This window comes from Buteo buteo, chromosome 9, assembly GCF_964188355.1.
Source record: "Buteo buteo chromosome 9, bButBut1.hap1.1, whole genome shotgun sequence".
Taxonomy (NCBI): Eukaryota; Metazoa; Chordata; class Aves; order Accipitriformes; family Accipitridae; genus Buteo; species Buteo buteo.
Window position 1 is genome coordinate 41,123,107 of NC_134179.1, and position 13,769 is coordinate 41,136,875.

A 13,769-nucleotide genomic window follows, 5' to 3' on the forward strand; every position below is an offset into this window, starting at 1 on the left:
GAATCTTCCCTGACACCAAGAGAGGGACGGACTAGACATATTGAAAAAGAAAACATAATTCCTGTAGGATTTAACACAAGCACATGCTCTGAATTTAGAGGCAGAAGTCCTGAGTGTAACTCTTGAATTTAGGCTATCTGCAACTTGCTCAAGTTCTGCTAGGTGTCTCAGCCATCATGCTCTTCACCTGCATAGTTCAGATAGCTTTCTAAAACTAGATGTATGTTGTTCCTGCACTGGAGGTGGAAAGCTGGGCAGAAAGATCTAAGTCTCACACAGTGCTCATGCAGCAAATTAGTGATAGGTTGGGAAACAGAGCTGGATTCCTGACTAGTATCTGCTGTGTTTGTAGGAGTGCAAAGATGCTGATTCCACACTGATACCAGCAGCCCAGAAAAGGACTTTGCTTCTTTGCATTTAACTCTGTTTTCCTTTTTTTTAGTTACTCAGTCACTGGATTTATTGACAAAAACAAGGACACTTTATTTCAAGACTTCAAGCGCCTCATGTACAACAGGTAGGAATAAAAATATTAAGGAAGTGAATTTAAATCTGATTTATCTGAATCCTTTTTTATAGAGTGGATGCTAGAAGAAACTAATGTTTTCACTGATGCTATCTTTACTGCGTGTGCAGCGCACGTGAATAAACACATTGCTTTAGGATTTGATCTCTGTATATCCACCACGACCCAAAGGCTGTTAGTTTGATTTTTCAGGATAAAGTCCTTATTCTGTATACGTTGTTTTTGTTCTGATATAACCTTTAATTTAACTAAATTTAAAATGTGTGTTTGAAACCAACTCATGCAATCAAGATAGCTGTGCAGAGATTACCTGTGCTGCTTGATTTGTCATTAACCAGGTTTTTGGACCAGTTGCAAATGTACCATTACTGATCTCTCTTTAATCAATGCTAAAGATACTGAGTAGCATTTGGTCAATGACAAATAATCACTGCCCCAGCTAGAAGTCCCTGTTTTGAAAGAAAGTATAGGGGTGAGGGGGGAAAATGGGCAAATAGATTTGAATCCTTTTCATATGTGCAGTGACATGAAAAATTTAAACCATGTAGTCACGTGTTATGAATACTAATCAGGCAAGTAAAAGTTGCCTTTGACAAGCAAATTTGAAATCCTGTCAAAATGTCTGTGTATCTATAAGTGCCCCAGAAAGCTGTTTTCCTTGACTGCTGGCATTAAACATGTTCTAATTATTTTGTGACTGTGGCCTATCTCAACCTTTCAGAGACTTTGCTCAGAGGTAGAAGTCAGCATAAAATAGCCTGCAGCTGCATGGACAACTCTGTTTACCTGGTTTAAAAGCTAGTACAAGTATTAACTTAGTTCACAATCCTGTTACGTTTACTTGTTTAGTCTTGCTGTTTGTGTTTTCAAGACTTCACATTAACCAAAAACCTGCAAAATATTTGCTGTACAGAGGTTTTATTAAATTTAGCCTCTGTTTTCCTTGAATTCTCTGGTAAAGGCTGTTCACAAAGACCACTTACAGCATATTAAAGCATGTGATAGATTGGCTATTAGATTGCTGTAACTGCTTTCAGCTTTTGTCTATTCCAGAGCTCTTGCCATCCATCATGGACATTTTACCTCACCTTCAACCCTTCAAGAAAATATAGGCTAAAATGTATAAATTACTTTATATATCAAGAATGGTGCAGAAAACCAGCTTGAAATCAGATAGCAAGTTTCAAGGGAGGATGTTGTGGGCTATGGTCTTACTCTCTTCTGTTTTGATTAAATTCTTTATGTTTGTGTCAGTAAGGCAGGCTCTGCTTTTGATAGATCACTTCTGCAGGATTTTTACTATCCCATTACTACACATCTTTATCTGACGAGGAGAATGCGCTTGTCATTTTTCCAGAATATTCGGTTGTAAGCTTCAACCATATATTGCTCAAGAGCAAGAGATATCTTGCCCAGGAATGTCATATTGGTTTGGCTGATACATTTTGAGCTGAAAACACCAGTAGATCTGGATAGAAGCAAGCTGTTGAATTTTGAATTTAGCAGAAGTGCTTTTAGACTGTGCAATTAAAGAGACTGTCTTTTAGCTCTAACCCTGTGTTGAAGATGATGTGGCCTGAAGGTAAACTGAGCATCACTGAGGTAACCAAGAGACCTCTGACAGCTGCTACTCTTTTTAAGAACTCCATGATTGCACTGGTGGACAACCTGGCATCGAAGGTAAATATTTCTGTTTCAAAATTGATTCCAGCTTCTGATTAGTAGGGTGTAGCTTCTCTGTGGAGGGACTGCCACCTTCCTATCACTGCAATTAGTTGGAAAGCCAAGCTGATCAATGGCAGATGAGCTTTGGTTGTGACAATGGGCAGCTGTGAAGATCTCCTAGGAGAGTTAGCTGCCATCCCCACATAAAGAAGGTGGATTTTTGTTTCCTCTGTGACCAGTGTATCTTTCACTTTGTAGGAAAGCCAGTCTCTTAGGTAATAATTATTATATCAAATAAATAACAATCTTTAACAAAGCTCTTTTGGCAGGCGGCCCAAAGGATGTAGTTTCACGGTGGAGGGATTCTCTCTTTCTGGTTTTCAATGCCAAGTGACTTCCATGAAAATACAGGCAGGCCTGCATGATTTCCTTCTTTTCTCCTCTTTGCTGTGTCAGAGAGTGAGAAGTGAAACCTTTTATTTTATTAAATAATTAAGTTATAGTAGAAAGTATTGCTTTGGCAAGTACCACTTTGTGTGAAGAAAGGTAACTAAGGGAATGAACCGGGAAAGGTGCAGTTTGAATGCAGTGCAGCTGAGTGGCAGGATGAGGTGAGTAGCATGATCCCTCATGTGAGCAGAGATCACTAAGAAATATTTGGGTGTTACTGATGCCAGGTGACCTTGCTGGACTCCTGGCATTTTGGTAACCTTGTAGAAGGCGTATGTGGTTCACAAGAGATGAACAGTGAGCCCAGAGTAGTGATATATGTTAACATTTAGAATAATTAAGCAATAAAGGGCAATGTGTTCTGACTATCTTCTCAGGAGTTGTGGTAGGAAAGGAAATGTTAGTGGCTGAAGATCTGGAGGAAGAACGTGCACGCAAATGTGGTAAGGCTAGGAAAAGCTTTGTAGAAGGATGATCCTTGTTCTAATAAGACGACTCTGTGAAGAGTAGAGTACTATTTGAATTTTTGCTTGGAGTGGCAGCCCTGTGAGTAACAAAGTCTTCATAGGTGCTGTCTTGGTCAGAGCATGGTCATACAGTGCTGGCTGTGCATAGGAAGAGAAAGCTATCCTCACTGGGAATATTACAAGAAATAATATATTGCTTCATGTTTTCCAGAATTAGGAGATGAAGACACGCTTGCTTTATATTTTTGACTTCTAGTTCTGGAGTGGATTTAATCTTTGGCAATAAATCTGCAGGAAGGCGTGCAAGCCCAACCAAAGCTGTCTTGTGGTGCTAGCTGAGCTTCCTGACTGAGGAATGAAGCCCCATAGCTCTCCCCAGTACTGTTTGACTAAGGGCTGCTAAGAGGATGCCCTTTTTAGCCCAGCCGAAGGCCAGGTCTTGCTTTAGGCAGGCACCATTAGTAGAGATTGAGAGAGGTCCTACCCCACTGCCTGTGCAGCCAGAGAGGAGCTTTCCTGAATGGCAAATCATGAGCTGTTGGGGCTGAAGAAGGTGGCTGTGACCCTGATGGAAGGGAGATGAGGACAGGCTTTAGTCAGACTTTCCAAGGAGTCAAGATTTACCTGATCTGTCAGTCTTCCAAATAATTTGCTGGCTAGCCCTAACCTAAATTTGGTATAGAGATGTCAAGAACCCAGAGAGGTTTCTCTGTGTGTTGTGAAAATGAGTAGTTGGGGAAGGAAGAAAGAAGATTCTGATTGATGCCGCTTGTGGTTAGTGCAGTTCTCAGTCGTACAGAGCAGTCACGTTATCTCTTGCCTAGCCAAATGGGTAGGGAACCTGATGCACTGCAGTGAGGTGTTTTGAGCAATACAGACAGCAACTGGCGGTGTTGTAGTGGAGGGCTGTGATCAAGGGGGGATAGGGGGCTGTTGGTGGGGATGTTCAGCAAGCATTGGTGGAAAAACTTAATTTGCTTGTTTATTGGAAAAATTGTTCTAGGCCACCTGGTATTTGCAAAAATAGAATAGTCAAGAGAATGCCGTGTGCTGTGGTGGTTTGAACAATTCCTGCAACTCACGGCAGGAGATGAAGAGTTTAAATCACACATCATCCATCTTGAGTCAGTAGGTACCAAAATTCATCATTGAAGGCTGGCTGGCTTATGTGAAATGAGTTAGTTTCAGTCCACTTATCTTTGGTATCTCTATCACAAATGTCAGCCTTTTTCAAGGATAGGCCATAAGCAGGAACTGTTTCCAAGTCGAATTTAAGCTCGTGAATTCACTAGGAGGTTCCTGGGTGTGTCTCAGTATAGTCCTTTCCCATTCTTTACTTTCCTTAAACTTTCATTAAGAAACTTGTATTGAAGATGTTGGGGTTTTCCTGATTTTTCTGTTGAATAGCAATGAAGAAAATTGTCTTAGAGCATTGTATTTCCCAGAGAATTATGGATCCCATTAAAGGGAAGGCTGTCATTAAACAAGTGTTTGTCAGGACTGAACAAGGACTCTTGCCAAGCAGAAAGGAGCCAAGGACTGTCTTGGTTATGCAGTGTTTTATGACCAACCTTTAGCATGATGGAGAGCTGGAATGAAGGCGGTGACATTTGCACTTTGGAGTCTGCTGTTTAAAAGTTTACATGGCTAACGCTCCTTGCAGAATGGTATTTGTAGGTACTTAAGTTTGCAAACTAAGTTACGTTTTTGAGCTTTAGCTATTTTTAGTGGAGATCCTGGCTGTTATGCATCTTAAACACCAAAAAAATTGGTGAGACCCATCCTGAAGTCAAGCTTATGTTACTTTAAAGGGTCTAAATTTTGGTGCATCCGAGAAAGGAGAGGCTGCTTAGATAAGGGTCCTGAACACAATCATTGTGTACTTCAAACAGTAAAACAGAGTGCAGAGAGATAGTGCTTCTGTTTGGCCCTTCTGCCCTGAGGATCTCTTTGAGGTGACTTTTTAGACAGTTAATAATTATGTGCATGTTATTAGCAAGCTAATAACTGGGCATTCAAGCCATGCTTTGCTAGATACTGGTTATGCACAAATAAATGGGATCCTCTGCCTCTGAGTCACTGCCAGTTTGGATACTTGTCTTGGCTCTCTTACTTCTGCTGGGGGCTGGACAGCGGGTAAATAGTTGCTGTTCCTGGGCCGGTAAAACCACTGTCTCTTTGGGGGACACCACTCATTGCAGTTATGGGTACTGTAATTCTTCCCTCGGGTTGTGTTACTCATTTTTCCTGTGCTTAACTTGGGACCAGAGTTGCACTTCTGGGGATCAACAATGACAACATCTATGTGTCTGACTGCGGTTTGGACCCTGCAGGACTTTTTTTGGGAAGCCTGTGGTAACAGCTGATGAAAACAGCTCTCTGAAAACAGCATTGCACAAGCGGTGTTAGCTGCTGTGGTGTACAGATGTCAGAGGAATAAGGTTCCATAGGGAGAGGTAATACCAGTTCATGTTTTTCTCAGTTGTTTCTCAAAAAACCAAGAAGATAGGCTTGAGTTTTGTTGCAGTTTGAGCTGATGATTTACTAGTTACTGGAGTGTGCCCAGTATGTAAGTGCAGTCAGCGCTGCTTTTCTCATCCTGGCCTCCCATTCCACCTAGGCTGTTCTTGCTTGCTTAATGTTTCTCTGTAAACTGTTTTAAAGCATATTTATGTGCTCTGTTTCTACAGTCCTCAAATAGAATGGCAGTCCAAGAGCTCTCCTTCATTGATACTTGTTTGGTCTTACTGGAAAGCTGCACGTTTTTTGGCAGTATCAATAGTATCTTTAAACCTGTCATTTGGGGGAATAGTCTCCAAAAATGCTAATTTGGTGGGCAGGAATAATGATAATAATAATAATAATAATAATAATAATAATATCAGAAACAAAGCTCAGAGTCTATGAATACAGTAGCTGCAGCATTAGTTGGTTATTTAACTTTTCCAGTATTTAAAATAACCACCTTTAAAATTCTGTTTTGTTGGTATTCTGGTTTAAATCTGGAATTTGGTAATGAAGAAGAGTTCTGTGGTCCCTGAGAGGAAGAGGCAGGTGGTGTGGTTATTAGTGTGTCAGATGCTTCCATTAGGGTGAGTAGCATAAAACTGTTGTTCAACGCTGCAGGAGCTGTTCATAAATACAGTTTTAACCTCAGCTGGTGTATGCACATGTCCATACAAGTATGAAGACTCAGGAAATAGGTTTTTGGAGGATGCTGAGTTGAAGTGGCGCTTATCAGTACTGGTATCTCAATAATACCGTAATCCTCCAGACTTACTACGCTGAGAGTCTTTTGGGCAGAAACCTCTGGTAGGTAGAAAAAAGTGCCTTTTTTTTTTTTCTCTCCCCCAAAAACAAACAAACCAAAACAAAAACTAGCTTTACAGAATTGCCATGTAACATTTCTCAAGCACATGTTTTACTGCCCATGCTATTCTCTTGAGAATTTGGTCTTTCTGTGATGGATTACTTTGAGTGGCTTTTCTTTTAAATACTGACACAGGAAGTCCTTTGGTTGACATGGTGTAAATGATGAGCTTCTCTAGGAACTCTTACTGGACATGCATCTCTTCCCCCCCCCCCCCCGCCTTTTTTTTTTCTTTTCTTTTTTTCCTCTCCTTCTCTGTAACTCCTTTTGTCTGACTCTTCTTTCTTCCATACCTCTCCTCTCCTATCCAGGTTGACAGGCTTCATCTCTAGTAAGTTATAATGTCATCACTGTGACTGATTGGACATATCCAGCACAAATTTGTCAGTCCTGTGTCGTCTCCCTTATCTAACGAGCTATAAACTACGGAAAAGAAATCTCTCAAGGAGGAGTTTGTTTAGGTGCAATGACTTTAAACTGGTTTGTTTTCTTTTTAACACTTAAAAGTCTAAAAATCCCTCAGCCTGAATTAAAAAAAAAAAAAAATCAGTTACAATTGGACATCTAAACAGCTTTTGGAACTGGGACCTTTGTGTCTCTGTATTTCAGTTCTTCCGTTTATAAAATGCAGCTCACAGGCTTGACAGCCTCATGGTGTAATAATGGGAGCTGCATAATTATCCCCCTGAAGAGCTGAGGCTGGTGGGATTGTAAGCATGGAATAATCTACTTTAGAATTTACCCTAGTAGCTGTCGTTGCTGAGAGGCTTTAATTACACTGTAATTGCACTGATAGATGATCTCCTGTCTGTGCAGGAACTTCCTATTTCTGTTTTCCAAAAGGAAAGCAGCGTCTTGACTTCTGCCTTTTATAGCAAATGCAGATACAGCCAATCGTCTCTGTGCTGGGCTTGAAGTCACAGATTTTTTGCATTGAGGTTTGCTGCATTTTTTAATGGCAAAGACATGAATGACAACCCAAGCAGCCAGCTTTGCAGTGATGACGGGAGTTTATGTATTGGCAATAACGAATCGCTGTGCACTGGACACTATAATGTCGGTAATGAACAAGTGACGCCATTTCCCTTGAGGCAGAGCAGGGGCGATGCGCTTTCTTGACTTCATGCTCCTAATGACTCTTTAATTTGGTACCTGTGTTCTCAAGATGTTGTAGTTCTGTGGATCAAATGTAGGATATTTGTGATATCAATCTCATCAAAGGATTTATATTCATCTTGACATCAGATGCTACACAACAGTACTGAGGGCAGATCTGGCATCGTCTGGCATCATTCTGATGTTAGTGATCCTGTTGCTAACACTGAGATAGGTCTGTCCTTAAGGGTAACTAACGTGTGAATGGAGAATTGGCCCAAGCCGAATATTAGCAAGAGGGGTTGGTGAATGGTCTGCAATTCTCCCTTTCACAACTGCAGACTCTTTCATAGCTTCTCAGTTCAGGTGTAATTTGGGGAGTCTCTGTACAACCTGCTTATTTCCAGTCATATAGGAGACTTGTTCTAGCAGAAGAATGACCTGGCCTTTGTTTCTTACCGTACAAGTGAGAGATTACAATACAGAGCTTATAAATTGCAGCCATCAGGTGCAGCAAACTCCTACTCCTCATCAGTTATAGCTGCCATGACCATGTCAAACCTACTTCAACACTGATTCAAAGTTCAGAAAGGACTGCTTCTACCTTCATAGTTTGACACACAATGCCTGAGACGGCGTGAAGAGCACCGATGACAGCTGCATTCCCGTGGCACAGCCGAGCTCTACAACTGAAGAAAAAATCGTCACCCACGCAGATTGCAAGTTCTGAGAGCTGGTAGGAGACTGTTGAGTGAATAAAGACCTTTGTAAACCTTCTTACCTTCAGTACAGAAATAACTTTCAGGAGAAAGCCAAAAAAGTTCATGTGTAAATCTTTTAGAACTCTTTAAACTGTACCAGCACATAATATTTCACCGTTCTCTCCTTAAGGAAAGGAGAACAAATAGCATAGGTATGGGTTGTGTTGAATTACCGTGGCAGAAGAAAGTGCTTCATGTGGTGGTGACTTGGTAGAAGACCTCATGCAGAACAGAGCTGTTGCTTGGCTTCCTGGTGCCCTGGGGAAGTTGTGTCCTTAGTATTCCTTTCTTTTTTGAGCCCACTGCTCTCTGAGGATATGAAGAGAAGAGCAGGGTGAGGAGAGCACTGCCCTATCAGGGGGCTCAGCTGTTTCTTTGGAAGTGGGGCAGTTTTCTCTACTGCGTGCAGCTTTGCCTCAGTCTCCCTGGTAAGGAAAGGAGCCAAACAAGACTGTGAAAGAGCTATGCCTGATGCCCTTCATAGGGAGAGATGAAGTCACTAGAGGAGAAGGGAGACGATATAAGAATGTATATTGCCCACACATCCTTCTCTGTACCCACGCTTTACCCACACCTACTTCCATACTCCTGGGCTGCTGCATGGAGGGTAGGCAGGACAGGGATGCTGCCAGCTCTTGTAAGGGTGATTGGCTTAGATTTTGCTTACTCTCCTCAGTGCCATATATTCCTACCCCAAGGACAGCCCTGCAGGAGAAAAGAACAGGTTGATGCTACTGATAGCATGCTTAAGAAAGCAGGGAAACGTTCCAGTCCAACACCTTCCCCAGAAGATCCAGCAGTTTGTATCAGTTTCTAGGATATGAGGCTCTGCTTTTCCAAGGCCTCCATATTTTTGCCTATTCATTACTCATATTCAGCCTATTCATGTTCATTAGTGAGGGGAAGCTCCGTGTGCCTCTCATTAGTGCTGTGTACCTCCAGTTTATGTCAGGACTAGCCAGGGTAGTCAAGGATGATCCTGTTTCTTCAATATTATGGAAAGGAAAATAGCAATTTTGGGCCTTTCATATTATCCTGAGATTGGGTGAGTGACGTAAAATCGTAGAAAATGGGGCTAAATCATAGACAAATCACAGAAAATAGGGCTAAAGAGGACCTTGGGAATTCATCTCCTGTTTGAGGGCATCTCTGTCTCTACCTTTTCTATGCAGGTGCTTGTTCAGGCTGTTCCTCTCCAGTGATGGAGGTTCCCCTCCTTTCTGCAGGCATTCTGCACCCATTCCTTGTTCTCCTGATGCCTAATTTGAATTCTTATGCTGTAGTTAAAGCCAGTCCTTCTTTGTCCTAAAACTGAATCTTTACTTTTCTTTATATCTACCCTTTAAGTGTATCAAGTCTAACATTGGATGGTTATGTGGCTTCTCAGTCCTTCAAGACTAAAACCATATTTCCTCTGAGTCACATTTTCTGGATTTTTGATCTTTCTTGTTCTTCCCTGAACTGACTCACCGCCATTTGCATCCCACTTGAACTGCAGTGCCCCAAACTGAATGTAATGTTCAAATAAGTAGAAATCTTTTGGGTTTTTTTTGTCTTAAAGTTTTCCTGTTCCCGTGCCCCTTCCTTAGGAAAACGTGAACTTGACTCATGTTCAGCTAGAGTGCCTGGATCTTTTTTTAGCACTAGTGTCAAATCAGTTTTTCATTCTTTTATTATACAACTATTTCTGCCTAAACGTGGAACTTTGCATTTGTCCTTGCTAAATTAATCCCTCCCTTTTTTTTTCCAGACCACTCAGCCCATTTGTTAACGTTGTGGGTTCTTGCACTCTGAAACTATATATTGCCTGCAGATTTAGTACCCACATTGTACTCCTTCATCCAAATCACTGTTGAAACCATCCGGTAGTACTGCAACAGAACAGACTCCTTTGGAGAACCCTTGGGGTTTCCCTTTTGAGAAAGGGCCCCTGGTTACTCAGAGCAGTTTTACAGATGGTTTCACAGCCACGTGTTTCATCTAGTCCAGGGGAAAATTGCTGAAATTTCATTCTTAATTATCAGTTGTGTTTATGAAAGGTGACATCTTCTAATGTTAAGAATTCAGACAGGCTGCTTATGTCCCTTTATCATAATGTTAGCATTTTAAATGCTCCAGTTTAAGTGCATCTTTGACATGTCCTCTGAAGCAAGTCTCTGGACATATTGTGACTTTCTGAGCTGTCTGGGATCCACATTTGAGTTCTCGCTGTGGCTAGTGATGAGACTTGGTGGGCAATAGGCTCTGCTAGCCTGCAGAATATGCCACTCCTTTTGCAAGGGCTACTTAAAAAATAATATATATTAGTGTTATAAGAACACAATTTTACTTTGAAAAACTAAGGTGGGCCTTTATGGTGCTTCTTAATTGATTTTCCTGCAACTAATAAAGTTAGAAGTGGGATAGCAAGGGCTAGGAATGAAGAGAGAAGTTAATGGACTTCAAAACCCATTGTGATGAAAGGACATACGTTTAAAAGATTTATAGCCACCCTTTACAGGCTGGTGCTAGTTATAGACCATGTTGGCCTAAATGAAAGTTGCTTTTAATCTCATAAAAATAAAGGTAAACATCAAAACCAGTCTAGCAGGACTGTGTATGGGGCTTATTTCCTGGGTGCAGGCTGGCTGGCAGTGGAAGGTGTGCAACCCTGTGGGACTCTCACCTGAACATCCAGGGTCACCCCAGGCAGCTCTGGGCAGGACCACCCAGGCTGTGCTGGGTGGAGTAAAGCCACCAGACCCCGTTCAATGCTCTGCAAGTCCAAGGTGGTGCAGAAAGAGGAACTTGTGTGCTGGTGGCTTGTGTTTGTCCTGTGGAAGGTGTGGTGCTTGTGGTGTTGAACTGGGATGGAAGGTAGCTGGGTTTTGCCCCGCACAGGGTAGTGTTCAGTGATTTCCATCATTCAAGCATGTTGCTACAGGCTTTAGAGAACTTGATTCAGCATAGTTTAAGTATGATAGAGTAATCCATGCTGCTTTTAGATGTTGGTATGGGAAAAGCCGTATCCGACAATCGTGGCAATGAATTCCATTGTTTGTTCTATCTTTTATGAAGAGTGTTTTTGTTGTTGTCAAAGTCTGTAGAGAAGGGCGATATGGAACTAGTTCTGATAAATACCAAAGGACAGTTGAACTTGAACAAGTAACACATTGATCCTGTAACAGATATTGTTGCAGTGTGCTAAGGGGAGGAATGTGTTATGTGCCACTCTTGTCATTTCTGTTCTAACCTTGTCATTCCTGTTAAGCAACCAAACCTCATTCAGATGACTGGGGTGGACTGACATCTCCCATGTTTTCATGAGGAAACAGCTGTGTCTGCATAGACTTTTTTCTTTCTGAGTGAAACTCAGTTTGATTTGTCCCCTTAGGAACCCTATTATGTCCGTTGCATTAAGCCCAACGATAAGAAGTCACCACAGCTTTTTGACGAGGAGCGTTGCAGGCATCAGGTTGAATACCTTGGCCTTTTGGAGAACGTGAGAGTCCGCCGAGCAGGCTTTGCCTACCGCCAAACATATGAGAAGTTTCTTCACAGGTAAGAAGGGTGCTGGCAAATGACTCAGTTCTTTGCAGGACAACTCGGACATTGGAATGAGGTGTGTGATTTGGCTGTCTCCCCTTGAGTGAAGAGTAAGTCTTAAGTCCTCTGGGCTTGTGGTCCTCACTCTATGGGTGACGGTGAGTTTGGTTTAATATCTGCTGTTGGGTATGATAAAACATGAGTCTAACATGGACTCTGGTTGCTCTCATTTTGTGGAAGCAGATGTGTTTATAGGTGCATATGGGGCACTCAGGCTCAACTTCTTGTCTGCTAAAATTCATTTACTGTATTACTCGCTGCAGCAGGAACATGTAATGAGGTTCTTCCCCAGAGCACAACCCTAAAACCAGAGCTAATTAACTTCTGTTTTCTCTCTGAACATTGTCTAATTGTTGCAGTGAGAGAGACAGACGGACGTTGTGTGTCTTGGGAAGCGCTTGATGGTGCACAGTGACATTATGCGTGTGCAGGAGGAAACCTCTGGACTTTAAAACTGGAAGTCTCAAAAAGGGATAGTAACGTGACCTCATTAAAATGTGTTTTTGATACTTCTTGCCCTCTTAATTCCTACTAGACTTGTGACAAATGAAATGGTTTAGATTGAAATTTGTCTTACGGCTTCAGTAAATTAGCATGGGTACTAAGAATTCAAACTCTTGCTGATGAAATAGTGAATTGATTTTGACTTCTCTTACTGAATCAGGTGAGAAAAAGGCCATAAGGGTAGAAAAAAATTAAACTATTCAAGCAGATGGGATGTCATGCATTAGAAACAAAGTTCTGTTGAAAGATCTTTTGCTGTTCACAGTGGAGATTTGCCTGGATATTTCATGATACCTGAAGTGGAACGAAAGGGTCTGGCTTACTAAATACAGCCTACAGTGCTGCATATCAGTTTTCTTAAACATTATGCAGTGGTTAGAGTGTGCTTTTGCCCTCACATGTGGAATTCATTACAATTTACTCTTAAGATTTGTGTAATTACTATTAATATAAACAGCTGCTTTGTTTTTAATGAATGTTTGATGAGGTCCTGTAAGCTTAAGACCAGAAGTGGTGTTTACAGCCAGTAAACCAAATTAGCACATGGCAACTGGTACAGCTTTCAGGCTATTGTAACATTTGTTCTGCTGGACCCTGGAGTAGGATTAAACATCTACAGTGTAAGGTATCAGACATTGTATTTGCATATCGCAGTATTGCTCCGAGTCCAGTCTACACTGACTTTTCTAAATTAAAAAAAAAAATCTTCTAGCCTAGATATTGTTTTTCTTTTTTCAAAAATTCTTTATTCCTTGTCTTTTGAGTGAGACGTACGCTCTTACAGGGGCTGGGGGATATGATTTGTGGTACAAGCCGCACATTTTTTGAGTGGTTTTTGAAGAGGGATCAGAAGGGATTTCTGTTCCTTTATATTTAACAGGCTTATTGGGAGACTGGCAACATGGAAGAGATTCCAGGCCCTTCAGCTCTGGACTCTTGCACTGCGTGTGGGGCACGTTTTAAGACAGATTTAGAGTAACTCAGTGAGAAGCGATTTTGGGACATAACTTTGTCATCTGTTTGCTTACGTATGCAAAAGATATTATAAAATTTCAGTCCCATAAACAGATGTTTAACTCCTTTACAGGCCCCTGCAGCTTTCAGATTTTCTGAGCCCAAAACAGATACCTGTGTTTTGTTTTGCTGATCTATCTTGGAGGGGACAGGAGATATATATCAGGATATGTATAGAAAAGAGAGATAGCTCTCTCTTTCTCTAAAAAAAAATAATGTATATGTGAGTTCATGTGTGCCTATTTTTTTATATATATGTATGTTCGTGTGTATATAAAAACATAAAACATAACTTTCCTTTCTGTAGGAAAATAGCTTATTGCTATTTAGCC

At 41.3% G+C, this 13,769-nt stretch overlaps 1 protein-coding gene across 1 annotated transcript in view; it reads left to right on the top strand.

The window, feature by feature from the left end:
* MYO1D (myosin ID) overlaps positions 1-13,769 on the top strand; it is a 161,987-nt gene that overhangs the window by 53,278 nt on the left and 94,940 nt on the right. Inside the window, exons 13-15 of the mRNA XM_075036200.1 lie at positions 443-517; positions 2,074-2,206; positions 11,708-11,874. Coding sequence (XP_074892301.1) covers positions 443-517; positions 2,074-2,206; positions 11,708-11,874 — 375 coding nt within the window. The remainder of the gene's footprint in view (positions 1-442; positions 518-2,073; positions 2,207-11,707; positions 11,875-13,769) is intronic.